The sequence below is a fragment of the Wickerhamiella sorbophila genome (genome assembly GCF_002251995.1).
Source record: "Wickerhamiella sorbophila strain DS02 chromosome Unknown contig1, whole genome shotgun sequence".
NCBI lineage: Eukaryota > Fungi > Ascomycota > Dipodascomycetes > Dipodascales > Trichomonascaceae > Wickerhamiella > Wickerhamiella sorbophila.
The window spans coordinates 1,882,115-1,904,151 of NW_020193984.1; the positions used below are offsets into that span (position 1 = coordinate 1,882,115).

Below are 22,037 nucleotides of genomic sequence, written 5' to 3' on the forward strand. Positions count from 1 at the left end.
ATCAAAACGGGGTATTTTTCACTACAAAGTTAGCCACCGAAACTTTGAAAAGTCTGTTTGAAATGGTCGATATCGCCACCAACCTCGCCCATTCCGTTGCGACTGCCGAAAATGTGCCTCGCTCTCCTACCGAATTCAAAGGAACTCAATATGTTTCCCGCCAGCTGCTCGTCCACCAGGTCGCATATAACCTCTCAGCGACCATTTTCAACTATTCTCCGGCTTCTCTGAACATTGACCGGGCTGTACGCTCCTGGGCAGACTCGCAGCAGGTCAATTTGTTCGGCCAGGTGCCCCACCTCATGAATTTAGAGTCTCGTGCAGGTGCCGGTGCTGCTCTGCTGGGCTACCTGCGGGCCACCAAGCAAAACGGCCCCGCTGCAGTTTTGTTGACTTCCGGAGCCTTTGAGTTCATGCTCCCGGTGTTGCTTCAGCACCAGACTCTGCTCTCCAACCTCAATGTCGCTTTCCATGTTGCTGCCGTCGAGTACGATCAGAACTCGGACCGTCTGGTCAATGACTTTGACACTCCGTTGGCTATCGCTCGCCAGCTTGGCTGGACTTCTGTCATCTCAAACCTGGGTTCAGACGCACGCGATGTTCAACAGACCGCCGTGCTTGCCAGCCAGCTAGCCACCGCTGGACCAGTTGTCCATGTTTACGACGGTATCCGCGGAACTGCCCAGCTGTCTCTGGTCCCCATTTTGGAGCCCAGCACTTACAGTAAAGTTCCATCAACTATTACAACTAATGTGACTGATGCCATTGCTACCACTAACGCTACTCTTGGCACTTCATTCGCACCCATCGAAATTGCCTCTAGCACCGACGCTCAGGCTGCTGTGGTTGGTGTTGGCTCTGCTCTTCCTTACAGCCTGGAGGGCGTGACTCGTGTTAATGTCCGTGTCTACACCCGCACCGTCGCTGTGGATATTCTTGAGCAGGTAAAGGCTAGCACCATCTATGTCCTTGATGCTGGGCTGTACAAGGAGCTTTCTGCTGCTTCTCATCTCGTTTTTGGTCCCGGCCGTGGTCCAGCTGTGGTCTTTTCTGAAGCCGAGACCGCAGAATATCTTGCTTCAGAGATTGGTGTCACCACCGTGAACATTGATGAGCGCCGCAGCGCAGTGTTTTTCGACAGCGACTGCGCTCGCGCCGCCGGTGCCCCAGCTGCTATTGCTCGTTTCACTCAGGCCGACTTCTATCCTGTCTTTGATAGCTTTGTTGCTGGTGGATCAGTTGAGTCTAATTTGCGTCTTGATGGCACTGGTGCTCAACGTGTCGAGAATGCCGCCTTTGTTTACGCCGGTGCTTTGAGTGTCGCCAAAACTGTCGACTTGGCTGCCCGTGCTGCTCCCGGTGCTAATATCGTTGTCGGTGCTCCAGCCGACAAGGTTGAGAAGCTTACTGCTGCTTCTAAGCGTAGTATTGCCGCTAAGAAATTGAACGTCTTCACTCTGGACTTTAATCAGCTCGACACTTCAAATACTCAGGGACGCACTGCTTCAATGGCTGTCCAGGCTGCTTTCTGGTACCTAGGCGGTCATGATCTCACTCTAGATCAAATTACTACCCGGATTGTCCAAGCCAACGGCCAAGACACCGAGCTTGTTGCTGCAACCGTCAACAAGTTGGCCGCCACAGTTATCGAGAAGGGTCTAGTTCCTATCGACACCAAGGAATGGGCTACAGCCAGTGAAGAAAACGAACAGGTTCTGCCTGCAGCGTTCGTTGAGCGCTCATTGGTCCCCATGCATTTCTCCACTTCTGAAGAGGAAGAGCCTGAGCGTGAAATTGAAGAACTCACTCGTTCTGAGATTGCTCAGCGCTTTGTCTTCTCTGAGGCTTTCAACGAGAAGGAAGAACTTCGTCCTGATGTTTCGTCAAAAGCTGTCATTGCTAAGGTCCAGGTCAACCAGCGGGTCACACCTGAAAATTACGACCGGCACATTTTCCATATCGAGCTCGATATCACCGGAACTGGCCTCACCTATGCCATTGGTGAAGCCTTGGGTATCCATGCCCCCAACAATGCCGACAATGTTAGTGAGTTTATCCAGTGGTATGGAATTGATGCTAATGAAGTCTTTGGTGTTCCTCATGGTGATTCACCCGACGTGATCGAGTACAAGACCGCTTTCCAGGCTCTGCGTGATAACCTTGACGTCTTTGGAAAAGTTCCCAAACGCTTTTTCGAAGAGCTTGCCAATTATGCCACCAAGGAGGATCAACGCCAGAAACTGCAGCTCCTGGCTCTCCCAGCCGGCGCCGAGGAGCTGAAGCGCCGTAATGAGGTCGATTTCGACAACTATGTCGATATTTTGAAAGAGTTCGACTCTGCCCACCCTCCATTTGCCAAGCTTGCTCAAATGATTGCGCCCCTCAAGCGTCGTGAGTACTCAATTGCTTCCTCGCAGAAGGTCCACCCCAATGCAGTGCACCTGCTGATTGTCGTGGTTGACTGGGTTGACAAGAACGGCCAGAAGCGTTACGGCCAGTGCTCCAAGTTCTTGGCCGACCTCCGCCATGGTGCAGAGGTCACCGTTTCCGTCAAACCCTCAGTCATGAAGTTGCCCAAGGACCCCAAGACACCCATCATCATGGCTGGTCTCGGAACCGGTCTTGCTCCATTCAAGGCTTTCCTCGAGGAGAAAATGTGGCAGCGTGACCAGGGCCATGAAATTGGTGAGGTGTTCCTCTTCCTGGGCTCTCGTCACCAGCGCGAAGAATACCTGTACGGTGAGCTTTTCGAGGCTTTCAAGTCGGCCGGGGTGTTGACGCATATCGGTGCCGCCTTCTCGCGTGACCAGCCTGAAAAAATCTACATTCAGCACCGCATTTTGCAAGCCAAGCCAGAGCTTACCGATGCCTTTGTTGTCAACTCCGGTAACTTCTATCTGTGTGGTCCCACATGGCCTGTCCCCGATGTGTCGGCTGCCCTGAGCGACATCGTTACGGCCGAGGCGGCTACGCGTGGGGAAAAGATCGACTCCGGCCGTCTTATCGAGACTCTCAAAGACGACGAACGCTATATCCTCGAAGTGTACTAATAGCTATTTAGCCCACAATTTTTTTTTTTTCGTTTTTCATAGCTTCCTACAGCAGCGCACATGCATGTCCCCACTGCCCTACATGTATTTCCATGGTTTACTGGGATGATTTTTCATACACCAGGCAACGGAGCAGGTGTTCTGTCATCACACAACATGAGCCAACAAACCTCTCTGGAAGACCTCATTCCAGTGGTCAACAAGCTGCAAGATTTAGTGTTCAACACTATTGGGTTGGACACTCTGGATTTACCGCAAGTTGTGGTTGTGGGATCACAGTCTAGTGGCAAATCCAGCGTGCTTGAGAACATTGTGGGGCGCGACTTTCTGCCTCGCGGCACAGGAATTGTTACGCGGCGGCCTTTGATTTTGCAGCTGGTCCATGTAGAGTCCGACTCCTCGTCGGTTGAGCTGGCGGAGTATGGCGAGTTTCTGCACATTCCAGGCCAGCAGTTCTACTCGTTTGACGAGATCCGACGCGAAATTGAGCGTGAAACCGCGCGCTTAGCTGGTGCCAACAAGGGCATCAATAAATTGCCCATCAACCTCAAGATCTTTTCGCCTCACGTGCTCAATCTGACTTTGGTCGACCTGCCGGGCGTCACCAAGGTGCCCATCGGTGACCAGCCCACGGATATCGAAAAGCAAACCAAAGAGCTCGTGTTGGAGTATATTTCCAAGCCCAACAGTCTCATTCTGGCTGTCACGCCTGCTAACCAGGACTTGGTAAACTCTGAGAGTCTCAAACTTGCTCGCCACGTTGACCCCAAGAGCAAGCGGACTATTGGTGTCCTTACCAAGCTAGATCTCATGGACAGGGGCACAAATGCGCTTGAGATTTTGAGCGGCAACGTTTACCCGCTCAAGCTTGGGTTTATTGGTGTAGTCAATCGCTCCCAGCAAGACATCCAGGATTCCAAGTCTCTGGACGATTCGCTGAGCGCCGAGCGCCTGTTTTTCGAAAGCCACCCGGCATACCGCAGTATTTCACACAAATGCGGCACCTCTTACCTGGCCAAGATGCTCAACCAAACTCTCATGGCACATATCCGTGAGAGACTGCCTGATATCAAGGCTCGCCTCAATACATTGATTGGCCAAACCGAACAAGAACTCGCTGCGTTTGGAAAGACTCAAGACTGGACCGAGCAGTCACAGGGACCATTGATTTTGCATTTGATGACCAAGTTTGCCGGAACATTTGTTGCGTCGATTGATGGCTCGTCTTCGGAAATTTCCACTAAAGAGCTCTGCGGTGGCGCCCGGATTTATCATATTTTTAACAACATTTTCGTGGCTAGTCTCAACGACATTGATCCAATTGCTTCTTTGTCGTACCAGGATGTTTTGACCGCCATTCGCAACTCCACAGGTCCCCGGGCCTCCTTGTTTGTTCCGGAACTCGCGTTTGATTTGTTGGTCAAGCCTCAGATTCGCCTTTTGGAACAACCGGCCCAGCGCTGTGTTGAGCTCGTTTACGAAGAACTGATGAAGATTTGCCATAACTGCGGGCACCAGGAGCTCGAGCGTTTCCCCCGTTTACAGTCACGACTGATCGACACGGTTTCTGCCCTGCTTAACGAACGACTCGGCCCTACCTCTAACTACGTCACGTCACTCATCGAGATTGAACGTGCATATATCAATACCAACCACCCTGATTTCATGGGTGCCGCCTCTGCCATGGCCAATGTCCTCGACGAGTCTCGGGATCGTGACGCCAAGGCACCTCCGAAGTCGATCGCCGAGGCGGTCGAAGAGCTCAGTTTGAGCAAACCTGCTGCGAGTGATGACAGTGTGAGTTCACTCGATGACGAGAATAGCCTGGACCATGACCCTGCTCATCGGGACACCTTCTTGAACTACTTTTTCGGATCTAGCGGCAGTGACAAGGAGAAGCGTTCTCGGGGCCGGGCCGCTGGTCCCTCGATCTCGGAAAAGCAAGCCGAACGTCTTGAGTTGGAGGCCTCGGAGCTCAGTCAGCGCGAACGCCTCGAATGTGACTTGATTCTCAAACTTATCTCTTCATACTTTGCTATTGTCCGCGAGACAATCGCCGACCAAGTCCCCAAGGCGATTATGCACTTGCTGGTCAACTTTAGCAAAGAAAAGGCTCAAAACCGTCTGGTGTCTGACCTGTACAAAGAAACCTTGTTTGCTGAGTTGCTCTACGAGGATGAAAACATCGTTCAGGAACGCAAAAAGTGTCAACAAACTTTGTCGACCTACAAACAAGCGGCTAAGGTTATCACCGAGGTGATTTAGTATATAACTAATTGTTCTTTTTTTTAGTGAATGTTCGTAGAGCGGAGTAGAATGCATCGATATCGACGTAGGTGCCTTTGAACCAGCGCGAGCCAGAGCTGGCGTCGAATTCGCGACGAGCATGCAGCACCCGGCGGTTGTGGAACACAATGCAAGTTCCTGGGTTCATACGGAACTCGAGCTGGTTGCGTGGGTCCCCAATAAAGGCCTCGAAGCGCTTCAATCCTCTGAGGAACGCATCGAGTTTAGCGTCGGAAATGTCTCGAACCGCATCTAGAGGGCCCTGGAAAGGCGGGGAGTAGTTCAGATGATCAATAAACGGACGGCCGGTATTTTTGTCAATTTTGCCGTACTTGGATTCGACAATCATCGGCCGCATTTGGAAGTAGTGCCTTCCATCATTCTCGTAGTGGTACGTCAAGGGTACTTCGCATATGGCCTGGTAGGCTTCGGGGTCGTTTGCAGAGACATCAATAGCAGCAGCATATGAGTCGGCAAAAATGCTCTCTCCGCCAGTTGTGGAGTTTTCAACCACATGCAGGAACTGCAGCCCGGGTGGAGACTCGTAGTACAGAAGGTCCATATGCAGAGGTAAATAAACAGAGGTGTACGCGACATTTCGGGGCTGCTGAACGCTCTTCACATTCCATGATGTCCCGTAGAAAGTTTGACGAGGAAACTCTCCAATAACAGCAGCAATGCTCTCTACAGTGGGGCGCGGTGTACCCTCCCCATGGGGAATCCCGGTAATTTGCAATAGACCGTACTCGTTCAAGGCCTCAAGAGCTTCTTTGTATCCGGCGCCATGACCTTTAATATAGTCCTTGTACTCGACCTTTTGCACCTTGGAATCACCCGAAAGCGGCTTCCATTCTTGTAAGCGTCGGTAGTCGACGGTGGCCTCGGCAGAGCTATAGCGTTCAAGCCATTCTTTGGAGTACACTGAGCGGTGTCCATCAGACCAGTCAACTACCAATGAGTTATTGTCAACAACTGCAAAGTTAGGACGGACGTCTGCGTTCAAACTGCCGGTGTTGAACGTCTTTTGGCGGGTATTCGGGTCCACTGCTTCTGGCGACTGAGATCCGTCTCGGAGAAAAAAATGACGAAACGAAACCGGTTTGGGACCCAGCCCTGCAATCGTGATGGCCGTTTTACTCACCGACTCAATAGAAAACGACCGCCGCTGTACAAAACGATGCATTTTTGTGGTCGTGCTGATGACAAGATCACCCCACAAAATCGCTATGCATAGTTGTTTGAATTATCGCTATGCAGCTTCCTGCAGGCTTCCTCAACTCATGTGTGAAAAGTGTGTGGAAATCCATTTACAGAAAATATTGGAGAGCTCTCGACGCTCGTTCTTTAAGGCAGGAAAAGTGCTGCTGGAACTTCCTACTGCCAGTTTGTGTGATAGACTGAGTTTCGTGCAAAGGCGTCGCTATAAACGACTATTCGTGTACCCGGCCCCAACCGCAAAATCCAGCACGAAATTTACGATCCTGGTACGAATTTTGAGACTCATAGTAGACAATTTCTGTGTAGGCAAGAAGGCCACTGTCCGCGACATCTTTTACCAGGATGTCAATCTGTTCCGCACCCAAAAAAGCGTTGTCGCCGCAATTGATCAAATATGCCGAACTTTGCACGTTCCTCGACGTCTTTTAGGGATAATCCCGTCCCCCAATGGATTGATTGCTGGAGACTTGACTGTGGTGTTCAGTTCGGGGGCAGTGGTGGAGATTGATCGAATCAACAGCCCACACATTATACCTGTAGGATCACAGGTGTTTCACATTTCTGTCAAAAAGCAGCCAAAATTTATCTTGGTTATTGAGAAGGAAGCGGTTTTCTCGCACCTTTGTAAAGAGCTGCCTGAGGCACTGCTGGTGACAGGCAGAGGCTTCCCAGACCACTATACCCGACTATTTCTCAAGGCACTGGTGGACGCAATGCCCAGTGTGCCCGTCTATGGATTAGTAGATGCAGATGTACATGGGATTCTTATTATGAAGACATACTCATTAGGGTCGGACACAATGGTTGAAGAACAGCTACCCATCCCTCAATTGCAATATCTTGGAGTTAGTTTAATGGACTATGAACAAGGAGTTGTCAATTCCACGTGGCGTGATAAAAAGCTCGCAATGTCAACATTGAAAAAGGCTTGGATCAAACACGATAAATATACCAAATGGAGAGTTGAACTACAACGGGGGTTGTTTTTCGGCAAAAAAGCGGAAATGAACGTTTTGGACGCAAAACATTTACAGGCACTGGCGAGATATGTGAGATTGAAGGTCAAACCCATGGAATTGAAGCCTGAATCAAAGATACCTCACGTACCGAAAGAATCAAAACCACACAGCGTCCAGGGACCACCTCACGTATTAAGAAGGTCTAAACGACTTCAACTTCAACGTTGAGTTTTTTGCTTTTTGCGCACAAGCCCTGCGCTGAGAACATTCACTTGAGGCGTTTCGACAGTTCGTTTTACTACAGGAGTAGTCAGGGTTCCCTTGACGTCAATTTCAGCATAAGAGGGAACCCGGGATGCAAACTCGTTTGATGAGTATTCGGCGGACGACTTTGTCGAGTAGTCGCCCTCTAGAGTTACTTCTCTCAGTAACCTTGCTTCCTTCTGTGTGATTGAATGGTTTCCCTCGAGTGATTCATGTTTGTCGACAGTTCCCTCCAATCCGAAAATTCCAACCGTTGTGCCCAATCTGAACTCTTGTCTACTTTGAAGTTCTATCCAGAACTGTGCTCTAGAGACCTTCTTCACTCTTTTTTCAGCCACAAGGAACTCGAGGAATCTAAGCTTTGGATCATCAGGGAACCGAGGAATTCGTTTCACAGCAATTGTTGGATCATCCGGCGCTCCTTCCCAAAAAATGTCACCCACCGTCCATGGTAACTGGGGATTTGACGGTAAATATGATTTTACGGCTGCTTCAGAAGCACCGGGGATTTGCAAAGCACACTTTTTTATACTGCTGAATTCAGATTTCAAACCATCAAGACAGCTTGCCCACCATTTTACCAGTTGAGCATCCGACAGGACGTGTTTCAATGGATTCTTTGCAGATCCCAAAAATAAATATTGCCTTTCGGCTTTTGCAAACAAACAAACGCGTACTGGTTTGTCCAATGGGAGATAATACCGAATAAGCCCTCTGAGCAGTTGCTGGACCACTTTACCCATTTGTGTAGGAGGCTTATCACTTGGATAATGTCCAGTTGTATCGGCTTTTGATACAAACATTGTTGTATACTCGCGCGATTCATATATATACACCTCGAGGCCCAGCAGGTCGATTCCATCGAGCGACAACACGAAAAAATGCGTTGCGTACGCGTCCACCGACTTGTCACTTTTGCTCGTGAAAACGAGCTTTCTGCATTTTTTTAAATGCGTCTTTAAATGATACAATTTGAACTCAAGCGGCGGCAGGACCTGGGCCAGCAGATCTACAAACCGCGACTCGGCGAGCATGACTAAAAGGGATTCTAAGATCGAGAGCTAAATAACGTATTTCAAGCGGAAACCGGGGTTTGAGAAGGATACTCATCGGCACGATACTCATCAGGTAAAAAGAGCAGTCTCTCGGGGTCGTTTTTAGTGAGCAAAACCATGCGGATGACGCCACCCGACGAGCCGTCCCAGCGGATCGCTTGAGTGAGCGACTGTTTGACAAATTCAATGGCTTCTTCGCGCTCCATATCGGGCTTATAGTACTTGTTGCACAGACCATAGATGTAAGTGGAGCCACTGCCTGCAATAGCGTAGTCGGCCTTGTGCAATGAACCGCCCAGCGGAATCGAATAGACTTCACCGCCAGTTTCTTCGTCGTAACCGGCAAGAATAATGCCGGCAGTCAGTTGCGCTTTATTGCGGTAGCAGAGCTCGCGGAACAGATTCGCCGCAATACGCGCGGTGGGCTTTTGGCCAAAGTCATAGGTGCACTGATCCAAAAAGAACTTGACATAGTCGCTCACCGACTGAGTATCTGCTGCCGAACCACTACGGCAACACCATACCTTGTCGTGGATTTGTGTGAGCTTGTCGGTGACTCGGTTGGCGATCATCGACCCCATGCTTGTCCGGCTGTCTGCACCAAGGATAATGCCGTCCTTGAACTTGATCGCCATAATTGACGTACCGAGGTTCACCTCGCCCTTTTTTAGCGGTCTCAAGTCCGCTCGTGGATCCATATTATACTTTTGTGGTTGTTAGAATGGCAAACTGGCCACCCAGCGGCCGTCCACCTTAGTCACCAGCTAGGCGTGGTTACTCAGCGGGGGACGTGAAAAAAAACTTCCTATATGAACTTGCCAGAGTTTTCGTCGATTTGGGGTCCGCCTGCTGAAGTGCCTTCTACTTTGCGTTTTAGCGACACTCCATACGCCCCATTTTCCAAGGGTGACAAGCTAGGCAAAGCTGCCGACTGGGCGGCTGATCCGGTAAAGGATGGTAAAGACCAGAGGAGAACTCAGGGCCGTGGGTTCCGTGATCCTTATCACGCCTACGGTGCTTCTTCTACTCGTTTCTTCACTAACGAAGACAACGAATCATCTTGGTCTTTCAATGTTGTCGATTCCGGCACTAAAGGAACTCCTAAGCCCCGTGGACAGCAGAATGCAGTGCTCAAAACTCGCGGTCGTATGCAGGGTCAGCAGCAACAGAGCGCTCCTCAGGGCCGTGCAATTGGCCAGGCAAGCTCTTTCGCTAACCGTAGCGCTGGTGGCGGTGGTTACCGTCGTCCTGGTGCTGGCTACGCTGATAAAGGTAAAGCCCGTGAGCCTAGTGTGGCTATTGGTCCTACTTGGAAGCTCGTTCAATCAAACAACTTTAATGAGCTCAAAAAGCTTACTTACAACGTGCCCCTTTCCGAGGGCAAAACCATTGGCACTTATGGTTCCGTGCAGTACTTTGATCGCGCTACTGAGAAGATCACTCAGCCCATGAAGCTCAAGGTTGTTGATAGCACTGTTTACAATGTCACAACCAGTGAAGATCCCGTTATTAACAAACTGGCTGGATCTAATGTTGGCCAGGTGTTTGCTACCGACGCTATCCTGGCCGTTATTATGTGCACGACCAAGTCTAATAACCCTTGGGATATTGTGGTCAACAAGGTTGATGGAAAGATTTTCTTCGACAAGCGCGACGGTGGTCCTCTGGACTTTTTGACTGTCGACGAGAACTCTGTTCACTCTCCTGCTGATGACGCCGAGAACCGTATCGACTCCACCAGCGCTCTTAGCATCGAGGCCACCTACATTAACCAGAACTTTGTTGCCAACGTTGTTACCCGCGACGGTGCCAAACACGACTTTGAGAACACAAACCCCTTTGCCACTTCTGACGACGAGCCTGTTTTGCCCAAAGGTTACATTTACCGCCAGTTCAACCTCGAGGCTGATTCCGAGAAACCTCCTTTGGAGCTTGTGGTCCGTTGCGAGATCGACGCCGTCGTGGCTGGACCTGACGGTGACAACTTTGCTATTGTTCGTGCTTTGAACGAGTACGGTGGCTACAAGTCTTTGGAGTGGAAGGACCGTTTCGTCAACCACCGTGGTGCCATTGTTGCGGCTGAAATGAAGAATAACCTCAACAAGCTGTCGCAGTGGACTGTTCAGGCATTGCTCAGTGGTAGCAAGGCCCTGAAAATCGGTTTCGTTTCGCGTGTCAATGCTAAGGAAAAGACCAACCACGAGATCGTAGGCGTCCTCAGCGGTGCCCCCACCCAGTTTGCTACCCAACTTAACTTGCAGATGCAGAACGGATGGGGCATTGTCCGCTCTCTTATCAACATTATTTCTAGTTTGGAGGATGGCAAGTACGCGATCTTGCGTGACCCCAATCTGCAGTTCTTGCGGGTTTACCAGGTCCCCAACTAAAATATTTCAAATAAGAATTTGCAATTCAAATTAAACTATCAGCTCCTCGTCGTGAGATGGGAGAGCCAGTGCTATGGACACGCCCAATGGGCCTTCGTTGTGACAGCATTCGCGAGACCGTTGATCTCTGGAGCAGAGCCTCGGATCGCAGGGGGGTTTGAGGCGATGGATGAGATCGTTCTGTGGACCGCCGCCACTTTCTGAAGATCCTTCGCGTTTGCTGTTGAGCGAACCAATCACTGCGGCGGGCAAGCAACGGGTCTTTGTCTTTTACAAGCATAGTGGCCGCTCTCCATTGCTCAAAGATTGCGGCAGCTTTTTCAATAGCGCGGCCGTCTTGTAACAGTTCGAGTTCCAGCTCATTCTGTCGTACTTGATCAAGACGATCTCGCCATTTACCGAGTGTGATAACCCGAGAGGACTCTATGTACCAATCACCAGCACGGGCGAGTTGTTCTTGGAGGTTGGCTAGCTTCCCAAGCCATAGGCGGAAGTAGCGTTCGCACAAAATTAAATCACCGTACTCTTCAGCCTCGGAGATTCGATAAGTCTTTCCCCGCCATTGTGAGAACACACTTTTCATTAGTTTCATGGCGTGGGTGGCTTTAGCATAACTTTCGAGTTGTTCAAACTGTTCATCACGAACCTGCTTGAAAGCCTGTCTCCAAACGGAAAAGTACGTTTTCTTTAGCTTTTGCAAAGCTAGATCTCCGGCCATCACGTCGCCTTCGATTCTTGAGACAGCAAACTTGCTGAGTTGGTCAAAAACTTTTGTTTGAAGCCGCTCATTATAGTAATTTTCAGCCGCAAGAAGCTCATATTGCTGTTCTGTATATTTTCTTTGAACAGTTCTCCAAAATTCTGCAAACTCGAACTTTTTGCGCAACAGACGAGCGCGAAGACTTAGCGCATGTTCGCGTCTTTGCGTGTTTTGTGTTTCTTCGCGCCAGAGCCCAAACAACTGACGTAGATCTTGTATTTGCTTGTCCCGTTCCAAGGTTTTGAGCCGAGCTTTTCTCTGCCAATGATCAAACGTTTGTTGACAGTGCGTAATGTTGTTTCTTGACTCTAACACCAGACATCGAGCTTTCAGCCTCCAACACTTTAGCGCCTCTTGCGCAGCAAAAAACTGTCTGAAACGCTCACTTTCTCGATAAATTCCTGCCAGCAGCCTCCATTGATGCAAGATACTGTGTTTAACTCGTTGCTGCGAATAAAATAAAAATGGAGCTCCTCGAGATAATAGCTTTGCATTCTGTCTCCATTGTCGAAAGACGGTTGCCTTCAAATTCGATTCAAACAAGAATTCACCTGAAGCATATAGGTCGTACATCTGCTCAAGCTTGGCTGTCCATAGCTGATACCAGTGAATAACTTGGCTCTTTTGATAGCGATCAGCCTTTTCAAGTTGAAATCGAAACGACTCGAGTTTGCCGAGCCATGATTTCAAATATATAGATTTTTGTTTGGGTTCAAGATACTTTTTGCATTGTTCTTCATGGAGTCTTCGTCTCCACCTGGCAAACACACTTTTGGCGTGTTCAGCTTGGAACTCCTTGGTAGCCTCAAACCGTTTTGACAAGCTGTTTTTCAAGCCATGTACTCCAATCTGAATCAATCGATAGTGATCAAAGTGCACCGACTTTTCGTCCAAATCACGAATCTGCTTCAGATGGTTCCTCCATCGAATAAATAAACGCGTTTTCTGGGATACCTGGTAAACAGCATCTACTTGAGCCAGTTTTTTCTTCAATAAATAAGCCTCTTCACGCCATAAATTGAAAATTTGTGCTGTCGGTGCCTTTAAAAACTGGTCCAACTGGACTTTTAAAACACCCGCATTGTACCATCTCTGGAACCATACAGCCTTTGAAACTGTTTCTATTTTCTGGATCAACAATGCGTTTCTCCGCTTCCCAGCTCTTTTAGCTTCTTTAATCAAGTAGTCTTCCTGAAAGTTGTGCAAGCGATCTATCCACAGGGTCTCATTTTGAACACCCAGATGTAAAAGCAGTTCCAGCCATTTTGGGCGACTTTCAAGACTTAATTGGTGCAAAACTTGCCGATAGAAAACCGAATTGAAATTAAGTAGTTCGTTTTCATCAAACTTCCGGACAATACTCTCCAGCGCGTCCCAGTCAAAACTGTCAAACTCCAGATCCACCAGCCTTGACGGCTCAATTGGCGAACCCAAGGGGTACACTGGCCAAGTAGGCGCAGAAAAAGGCCGAATAGGGGTGTTTGGGGAGTTCGAATTTGCGTGAGGATCGTACTTTGTTAGTCGCGTGGGTGTGCGTGGATAGAAAGCAGGCTGTGCTCTTGGTCTCCTGGGGGCCCCTTGTGCATCATCGGGCGATACCTGTAGCTCGTCCAAACCTACCGGCACATCCTCCGATGGCGTGAAAACCATCCTTTACCCTCACGAACAAGCTATGTCAAAACGCGCCAGGAAACGCTGATTAAGTAACCAAACCTATGCTCAGTTTCGTGGCCGGATTCGCGGTTCTCAGCGCAGTTTTGGGCGCATCTTCGCCTGAATCTGCGGTTCCTGATGTTTTCAGAAACATTGAGCTTCAGCAAGTTATCGATTTGACTGCCGCATACACTCGTGAGTCGCTCAAGGTTGTTGCTATGAACATCGGCGAAGAGCCGGTGCGCGAGTACTTTTTACCGCTCACCTACGAGGATGCGTCCAAGCTGGCGGCCTTGGAAGCTGAAGACGACGTGGGTTCATTGAGAATCAACGAGGTTGATAGTCTCCATGATGGCTCCAATGCTTATTTTTCAGTCAACCTCCGCCAGCCCGTGGCACCCGGTGAGGAGATTGAGTTCACGGTTGGCCGTGCGTTCATTGCAAAGACTCAGCCTTATCCTCGTAAAGCTGAACAGTCTGAACAGCAACTTTTGGTCTACAATGGCAGCCGTACCATTTTGTCCCCTTATAAATCGCAAAAGCAGACGCTGACCATCAAAACAGTGACCCAAAACATCTACGACGTTGAAAAGGATAACCGCCAGACCGCAAAATCACAGCAACTCGGCGGTTTGGCCACATTTGGACCATTCAACAACGTCAAGCCGTTCACTCGCACCCCGCTGACGCTGCAGTATGAAAACCCATTGCCGCAGGTCCACTTTCCTCGTTTGGACCGTAAGATCTGGATCTCCCATTGGGGCGATGCTATTAGTTTTGATGAGTCTTACGATTTGCAGAATGTCGGCACCGAACTCAAGGGCTCCTTTTCTCGTTTGGATTACATGCGTACTAGCGACGGTAGAGCCTTTTCTCTCAATACTGCTGCTGTCCGTCAACTGATGCTCTCGGTTCCTTCGCCCGCTCGTGATATGTATTATGTTGATCTGGTCGGTAACGTGTCTACTTCGCGGGTTCAAACGTCCGCCGAGGGCACAAGACTCGAAATCCACCCTCGCTACCCCGTTGTTGGTGGCTGGCATTACAATTTCACCGTCGGCTGGACAAATCCTTTGGGTCAATTCGTTCATAAGGTCGGCCCTAACCGTTATACGGCCGCTATCCCTTTGCTTACGGGCCCAGAAGACGCTAGCTACGATGAGGTCTCAACCAAAATCATTCTGCCCGAGGGTGCAACAAATATTGATTTCGCTGATGTCTATGGCAACAGTGCTGAGGTTTCTACCGTCTATAGCTACTTGGATTTCCAGGGACGTCCTGCTCTCGACGTGGTGCACCGAAAGCTTGTCACTGACCATCGCGCGGGCCTGCTGTTGGTCTCCTACGATTATTCGTTGCTCGCTGCTCTTCGCAAACCGCTTATCCTGGCGACGGCGGTTTTCTGTGTTTTCGTTACCGCATTCTACGGATCTCAAATTAACTGGAGTCTTTAGGCTTAAATAGTATGCTTATACCCCCATCCAGCTCACTTTTTCCACACACTCAAACTTACGCTTGCAATCCCTCAGGACACCCATCAGTTTGAGCTCAGCAATTCCTTCCAAAAACCAGGCCAGTGCTTGTTTCTCCCACAGCGACTCGTCGACAGTTTCTGGTTTGTTGATGTGTGCACGGAACTCCGTGTAGAAATCAAAGATGTTGATGTACATGCTTGACTCACGGTATATTTGGTATAGCACTGCGAGAGGAATTGCCGACTGATCACCGCCAAAGTAGGCTGGAACGGCCAGGGCGGTTTCAAGAGCCGGCCGCTGCGTTGGTGCAAACACAGTACGATGCAGAGCAATATCATTAATCTGCTTCGGGTTCGGGCCGCCACAAGACTTGGCTAGGACAGCGTACTTCAACGCCTGAGCGGCCCTGTCAAACCTCAATGGTGTTAGCTCCTGGATGAGATCTTCACCCACATTAATATCAATTTCAGTCAGCTTGGCCCTGACAGCAGCAAGATACTTAGAAGTGTCTGCACTCATATTGAACGCGCAAGCCGAGATATCCGATAATGTCGACTGCGAGACTGTTTCCATAACGAGCTTTGGTGACGTCGTCAGACTCAGCACCAAATGAAACGGCAAACAGTTCAAATAAATAGTCATGTAATGCATGAGCCCATCAAGAATGGCGACGTCAAAGCATTCTGTGTCCTCAATGTAGACAACGAGTTTTTTGGTGGTCTCCGGTTGGAGCCAGTCGTTTAGAATCCCAAAATCGTACGTCAATCGACGATCCACTGGAATGTCGTCAAGTTTTTCTCGGTTAGTGAATCGATTCACGACCAGCTTCAACGCCGATTTCAAATTGGGGCACTCTTTCGAATGGATCTGAACCATAGCGATTCCAGGTTGCTCTTTCAGCCGCTCAACAACCACCTTGTTGCTAGCTTGCGTCAACATAGAAACCGGTAGCTGATCATTATGTTGAGTATCGCTGATAAAGTGCTCTAGACCACCCATTACGTTTTGTAATTGCTCATCTACGAGACTCTGGGCGACGCTCTCGATAATTTCTCGTCCGTGTAGGTACTGCTTGACCCTGTGCTCAATCGAGCTATCGGGCTCAGCACCCTCGAATCTCGCTTTGACTCTTTGTCGAAGCCGTCCATCAGGGCCAACGCTCCGTAACGGTTTGGGCTTCAGAACATACACAGTCTCCTGCTCGTCCATCTGGCGATAGTCAGCAAACAGGCATTCAGCGGCCGTGATGCTGAGGTTTATGGAAAGAGACCACGAGATACCTTGAAGTATTTTGGTGCTTCAGGTCGTACCCGTTCAGTTTTTCCTGGGCTACCCTTGCGTCCTGTGCATCTTCAAAGACTACAAAGGCACTACCTTTCGTCTGATCGGTGTCGCCGACTCTTATTTGATATACAGCGCCGTATTGTCCGAAGAGAGCATAAAGTTGTTCTGGTGGATAAGAATAAGGTATGTTTGTAACAAAAAGAATGTTCAAGCTATCAAAACTCATGGCGAATTTCAAATAAAAAAATATGGTGACGAGTGCGAGGTTCGAACTCGCGCGATCTCACGATCAGCAGATTACCGTAAGAAACTTAAGTCTGCCGCCTTAAACCACTCGGCCAACTCGCCAGTATGCTGACTATTTTGCTGAACGCGCTATATGATCGAAAAACTTTAATTGTTTTTAATGTGGCTCTTTTCTAGATGAGGTTCTCACAATTCGAACAAAAATCGATGAAAGTGTACTATTGTAGAGAGTTGAGAAAGATTAGTCAATTGGAAAGAACGCAACTAGTATTGCTTTGATCGTATGGCATAAAAAGTAACTAGACTGGGGTAGAGATATGACTCACAGAACTTTAATCTCTTATCGAAAAAGTAGTAAGTAGAAAGTGCGCAGCTCAATTGTCCAGTTGGAAATAGTTGCAAAAGTCCAATTTCAAATAAATATCGAAAAGTACAGCACGCTTTAACCCTCTCATCAGTGCCCTCCCCGTTCCCGGTCAATTAGTTCTAGTACTGACCTGGTAGAAGCTCCTCATTAAAAACGCACAATCTAAAACAAGTCTAGATCTCTAAGATGGGTCCTGATTATATTCTTATTAAATCATAATTGTATTTCGATAAAATATAAGAATAGTGAGAAAAGCATCACACAAGCAGTATATGTCCAAGTTTTAAGAAGAAATAACAAGCTATCCAGAGGTCTCGAGTGTACTAGTGCAACAAGAAAAGGACAAAGCCTACGCTATCCGAGGCGGCTTAGGGGGCACTTGCAAGAGTTGATATAGCCGTAGCGCGACAAGCCAAAAAAAAAGTGATTGCGCTAAACTGAGATTGACCACTGCATATTTAGGGCCTATTCAAGAAGTTTTCGTCATTGCATGTGGAGCGGATTAGAACAGTTAAGACTGGAAACTACGCTAATGTAATGTTTTTTAGAAAACGAGGGCCAGAAACAGCGATATTGGTACACTGGCCGGTATTTAGGTGTATCCGAAGCTCAGAATAAATAGTGCTACTACCACGAAAACGCTTCTTCGAAATAATCCACTCGCATACTAGACTCCTGGATGTGGGACACAATAGAATCACGGGTATCATCCACGAATACAGAAGGACCACAGCACAAGATAGCCTTGGATCCAACCGAAGTTTTGATGAACCGGGCAACTGTCTCACCAATTTGCGGACGCCCATACTGAATAAACTGCTCCAAGGATATTTCACTATCCTCAGATGGTTCACTGTGACTGTAGCCCTCCTTTACTGTCATGGTAGAAGTGTGATTCTTTTGATCAAACATGTCCTCAGTGCTGGATGATTGGACTCTATCTGACGGTCTCAGCGATGAATGATCAGAAGCATTGTTTCCCTGGACTTCAACCTGTCCGCTTTGTGGGGGCGTGCGCTGCGTGAGACACAAAGTTACCTCCACATTCGACCTGGGGAACTCCAATAGACGACGCAGCTCTTCATCAAACGCATGAACAAGGTCTTCACAGCCCAAAACCCACATCAACATGATACGTTGCCCGTCCTTAATGGTCGCTGCCATTGCTCTCACGTAGGAGTACATCGCGGTTATTCCTATTCCTCCAGCCAACACCAGCACCGAATCGTAGGTTGAAATTGCACTGTAGTTTCCATACGGGCCCTCAATAAGGATCTTGTAAGTTGTACTGCCTTCAGGTTGGGTTTGCAGGTACTCATAAATGTGCTTTGTTGCACCATTCTGGCTTTTGATGATCAGCTCTAGGCTATTGGACGACTTTCCTCGTTCTGCCTGGAATACACTAAAAGGGTGAGATTGCCAGAAAATGTGCCGATCAAACACACGGATGTATGCGTATTGTCCAGGATAAATGACCCAGTTGCGACGACCATAAGCACGAATTCTGAATGCATCAGCTGATACAATCGAAAATTGTGCTTCTACCAAGCCCCCGGAGTAAACAGTGCGTGCTATACGCAAAAAGTGTTCACCAAAGTAGATGACGACTGTTGCCCAAATCCAGCCCATCCAGCCAAAGTCTGAGCAATGAACAATGAGACAGACCATGACAATGATGAAAAAGATTCGATGAAGAGACAAGAAGATTTCATACGCTCGTTGACGTACGGCTCTGATTGAAAAGAATATCATGAAAATCATAAAGTACGCAGCGATGTTGCCACCTCTCCAGTTGTGAACGTGATTCCACTTGAAGATCAAAATATTCTCCTGACTTGCTGCCCACGTCATTAAAACTCCGTGAATAATTGATTGAATGACCATCATTCTAGCGCACCAACGATGGAACAACATAAAAGTGTCGTATGGCCAACCCGTAGTGACGATGAAGGGATTGTTACGGCACGCAAACAAGACTGCAACCGGAAGATTGGTGAACGCTATGATACCTGTCCGGTTTGCCAAGAATCTGGCAATCTTGTCTCCTTTAGAGGCAAATGTCATTGGATAAGAGTCGTCAAGGTCGTAACAGATTGAAACGGATATGATATTTATCACAATGAACAAAAGGATAATGAGAGCTTGACCCCTGGTTGGAGCAGTAATGTGGAACAGGTGCAAAAAGTTGTAGGGAGTGTGGTGTTTATCTCCAATAACAGCAGGGAGTGTCAAATACTTGCGAATACGATTTGCAGTTTGTTGAGTTCGACGATTTTTGGTGGGGCGGAAGAGTCGTAAATAATGGAAGATTGACGCAATCAAAAGAACCAACGCCCAATAAGCTATCATGCTACATCCAAAGATGGTGCCAAGTCGGTAGTGAGATTTCGCATCATTGGCCATAGTGAGCTCCTTGTTGAATAGTTGGCGGGGGATAGCCACGGGATTGTATACGGGCTGACCAGGTTTCACTTCAGTGGCTGCTATCATGTTTTTGACATTTTGTGTATAGATTTCGCTCAGTTCACGCATGTTTAGTGTGCGATTACCCCAGTAGTGGCACTGGTCCCTGATGTAGCTGTAACCATAGGCTATGTCCTCTTGTTTCTCCGCATACATGTGAACACAGTTCAGTGCAGTTGTCAAAAAGATATCACTTTTGCAATGTTTATCGTACCAACCTATCTCGAACGGGACGGTGAAGTTCCACTTGAAGGCACAGTTCCAGCATCCAAAGCCTACCGGGCTTTTAACGCCAACTTTTTGAGCAGAACCGATCCCCACGAGGAGGGCTAGAACATAGGTGAAGAACAAATTCATCGCTCGATGAAATGGCTGTTTAATGGCAGGAGAGGTTTCTTTATTTGGCCAGTAGACCAGCACTAAACGTGAATTTTAAATTGAAACTCGGAGCTTTTTATCTTAATTGCTGCCGAAGAAGAAAGTGTAACGAGATTCTAGTTTAGTTTTGTACCTAAAAGTTTATCTTTACTGGCTTATTACCGCAAGCGGCAACAAGGAAAACTTAGGAGATGTTTCGTGATATTATACTAAATCGAGGATTCGAAGTTTCCTAGCTGGGCGAAATCGGTGGGCGAGCCAACGCCTGATGCGTTCTTACTGCTTAGCGGCAGCAGTGGCTTCACCACAGCTACAGTCTGCGTGCATTAGATGCATAATTTCCAGCAAGTAAAATTAAATAATGCATGTTAAATGAAGACCGCAGCACTGCAGCTGCAGGACCGGTGAGACTACCAACAAACTCAAGGTGATATTGCTTAAGCATGTGGATGTGATATATTTTTGAATTTGGCTGACCGATGCGCAAATGCTCTGTGGCTAATTTTGTTTTTGCTTTTCGTGGGTGGTGTCCCTTCTCATCATTCCTGGAGGCCTGTCTGCCTACCCTTGCAAAAGGATGACGTCATGTGCCATCATTTCACAGGAACGCAGATGACTGCATGTCCATTTGTGGGTCTAAAAAAGAGTCAGAAAGATCTAAAAAAACAAGACAAGATATGCTAATGCGATTCACTGCTATGTACAGGTTTCATTGTACAGATTGAAATAAATAAGTGTTGAACGTTTTATACCAATTCCAGCTGGTAGACAAATCTGCTGGTTGGGTTAGACCACTGAAGATCCGGTTGGAATTCGGAAAAGTCAGTGTCTGCGGGAATGATTGGACTCGAGTAAGAGTTTTGGTCCATAAACCCTGTATCATATACTGGATCCCTGAAGTAGAGATCAGAGTACATGTCTGTCGAGGGTTTCTGTTCGGCACGAGGGTATGAAGAGTTCGCATACTGTCTGTTGTCGACCGATTCCCAAGCCGGCGAAACGGGGTTGCTAAAGTCCATAATGCTAATTTCATTCTCCCCAGGGGCGAGCCATCCGGGTTCAGTAGAATTGTAGCTCGAATACAAGCTGTTTTCGTAGCGGGACTGTTCAGGGTGGTAATAAGACTGGCTAAACTCAGGTGGTGTTTGAGGAACCTGTCGTGAAATCCAATCTGCAGTAGTCTGCTGGTTAGTAAGTTGATTTTGTTGGTCAAATATCCGTTGAGGGTAGTTGAGGGTAGGAAGATGGGGCGATTGCTGGTGCTGCTGTTGCGGCGATTCCGTCCCGGGCAGAGGCAGAGGTGTGCCCTGTGTCCTGCGGGTCGAAGCGAGTGTATCCTCCTCGTAAGTTTGAGGATGCATTGTGTGACGGCCTGAACGACGCACGAACGACAGATCGGGCTGAGCCTCGGAATACTCGTAGCCGTACTCGGAATCTGAATGGGGGACAATCGAGTCCGAGACATCCGAGTCGCCAGCAGTGGAGGTGCTCGTAGAACTAGTTCTGCGGGCACGAGTTCGACGAATTCGATAGCTTGGAGCCATTTCTTCGTCGCTCAAAGAGCATTTGCGGCGATGGCGCTGGAGCAGATCGCCCCGAGAAAAACGGCGGCCGCAGTCTTCGCATTCGTAAATGACTTCATGAGTGTGAGAGTTGAGATGACGTTTCAGGTGTTTGAAGTGACGATAAGTGTTTACACACATGGAGCACTTGAAACGACCTTTAGCGTTTAGGAAATCCGATGGGCGGAGTTCAGAACTTTCAGGAGGCATTGTTGAGTGATAGGTAGAATGTCCAATAGGTTGATGATAGCTGTGTGTACAAGAGATGACCAACGATGGACTATTGTCAAAACTTCTGATGATGACTCGATGGTCGCTTACTGCTCTTTTATAGAGCTCGCGAGCCGGAAAAAAAACTGGCGCTAATGCATGCTCCATGCGTCACCTTACCCTAGTTCTGCATCTCGCCACTGCACCGAGGCCTACATAGCAAGACGCAGTGGGGGGACCTTTTTAGCTGCAACTGAAGCCTCCTTGCGCTTACATTTTCACCCAAGTAGGCTGGATAAACCCGTTATATCATGGGTAATACGCCACAGATACCATCGTGGCAGCATCGATTCCCTCGCCTCCCATAGTGCCTTGACCTTCGTTTCTGCCAAGAGTGCACTGACGTGCATGACGCACATG

At 48.4% G+C, this 22,037-nt stretch overlaps 12 protein-coding genes across 12 annotated transcripts; 5 read left to right on the top strand and 7 right to left on the bottom strand.

Annotated features, from left to right (window-relative positions):
* Positions 1-62: 62 nt before the first annotated feature.
* On the top strand, positions 63-3,050 carry B9G98_01157 (Sulfite reductase [NADPH] flavoprotein component; the record flags this gene model as incomplete). Its single annotated transcript, XM_024807715.1, has 1 exon — positions 63-3,050. The coding sequence occupies one exon, from the start codon at positions 63-65 to the stop codon at positions 3,048-3,050; it is 2,988 nt and encodes a 995-aa protein (XP_024663483.1).
* A 156-nt stretch (positions 3,051-3,206) lies between these two features.
* B9G98_01158 (Dynamin-related protein DNM1) lies at positions 3,207-5,315 on the top strand (the record flags this gene model as incomplete). The annotated part of the gene is made up of 1 exon (XM_024807716.1): positions 3,207-5,315. The coding sequence occupies one exon, from the start codon at positions 3,207-3,209 to the stop codon at positions 5,313-5,315; it is 2,109 nt and encodes a 702-aa protein (XP_024663484.1).
* A 7-nt stretch (positions 5,316-5,322) lies between these two features.
* On the bottom strand, positions 5,323-6,519 carry B9G98_01159 (Gamma-butyrobetaine dioxygenase; the record flags this gene model as incomplete). The annotated part of the gene is made up of 1 exon (XM_024807717.1): positions 5,323-6,519. One exon carries the CDS (start codon positions 6,517-6,519, stop codon positions 5,323-5,325), a length of 1,197 nt encoding a protein of 398 aa, XP_024663485.1.
* Positions 6,520-6,616: 97 nt separating this feature from the next.
* Positions 6,617-7,719, top strand: B9G98_01160 (Meiotic recombination protein SPO11; the record flags this gene model as incomplete). The annotated part of the gene is made up of 2 exons (XM_024807718.1): positions 6,617-7,657; positions 7,711-7,719. The coding sequence occupies 2 exons, from the start codon at positions 6,617-6,619 to the stop codon at positions 7,717-7,719; spliced, it is 1,050 nt and encodes a 349-aa protein (XP_024663486.1).
* A 12-nt stretch (positions 7,720-7,731) lies between these two features.
* Positions 7,732-8,811, bottom strand: B9G98_01161 (hypothetical protein; the record flags this gene model as incomplete). The annotated part of the gene is made up of 1 exon (XM_024807719.1): positions 7,732-8,811. The coding sequence occupies one exon, from the start codon at positions 8,809-8,811 to the stop codon at positions 7,732-7,734; it is 1,080 nt and encodes a 359-aa protein (XP_024663487.1).
* Positions 8,812-8,852: 41 nt separating this feature from the next.
* Positions 8,853-9,530, bottom strand: B9G98_01162 (Proteasome subunit beta type-1; the record flags this gene model as incomplete). The annotated part of the gene is made up of 1 exon (XM_024807720.1): positions 8,853-9,530. The coding sequence occupies one exon, from the start codon at positions 9,528-9,530 to the stop codon at positions 8,853-8,855; it is 678 nt and encodes a 225-aa protein (XP_024663488.1).
* Positions 9,531-9,641: 111 nt separating this feature from the next.
* On the top strand, positions 9,642-11,219 carry B9G98_01163 (Eukaryotic translation initiation factor 3 subunit D; the record flags this gene model as incomplete). The annotated part of the gene is made up of 1 exon (XM_024807721.1): positions 9,642-11,219. The coding sequence occupies one exon, from the start codon at positions 9,642-9,644 to the stop codon at positions 11,217-11,219; it is 1,578 nt and encodes a 525-aa protein (XP_024663489.1).
* A 25-nt stretch (positions 11,220-11,244) lies between these two features.
* B9G98_01164 (hypothetical protein) lies at positions 11,245-13,629 on the bottom strand (the record flags this gene model as incomplete). The annotated part of the gene is made up of 1 exon (XM_024807722.1): positions 11,245-13,629. One exon carries the CDS (start codon positions 13,627-13,629, stop codon positions 11,245-11,247), a length of 2,385 nt encoding a protein of 794 aa, XP_024663490.1.
* A 65-nt stretch (positions 13,630-13,694) lies between these two features.
* On the top strand, positions 13,695-15,086 carry B9G98_01165 (Dolichyl-diphosphooligosaccharide--protein glycosyltransferase subunit 1; the record flags this gene model as incomplete). Its single annotated transcript, XM_024807723.1, has 1 exon — positions 13,695-15,086. One exon carries the CDS (start codon positions 13,695-13,697, stop codon positions 15,084-15,086), a length of 1,392 nt encoding a protein of 463 aa, XP_024663491.1.
* Positions 15,087-15,101: 15 nt separating this feature from the next.
* B9G98_01166 (hypothetical protein) lies at positions 15,102-16,316 on the bottom strand (the record flags this gene model as incomplete). Its single annotated transcript, XM_024807724.1, has 1 exon — positions 15,102-16,316. The coding sequence occupies one exon, from the start codon at positions 16,314-16,316 to the stop codon at positions 15,102-15,104; it is 1,215 nt and encodes a 404-aa protein (XP_024663492.1).
* Positions 16,317-17,631: 1,315 nt separating this feature from the next.
* Positions 17,632-19,824, bottom strand: B9G98_01167 (Ferric reductase transmembrane component 3; the record flags this gene model as incomplete). The annotated part of the gene is made up of 1 exon (XM_024807725.1): positions 17,632-19,824. The coding sequence occupies one exon, from the start codon at positions 19,822-19,824 to the stop codon at positions 17,632-17,634; it is 2,193 nt and encodes a 730-aa protein (XP_024663493.1).
* A 767-nt stretch (positions 19,825-20,591) lies between these two features.
* On the bottom strand, positions 20,592-21,617 carry B9G98_01168 (Zinc finger protein rst2; the record flags this gene model as incomplete). Its single annotated transcript, XM_024807726.1, has 1 exon — positions 20,592-21,617. The coding sequence occupies one exon, from the start codon at positions 21,615-21,617 to the stop codon at positions 20,592-20,594; it is 1,026 nt and encodes a 341-aa protein (XP_024663494.1).
* Positions 21,618-22,037: the final 420 nt, after the last annotated feature.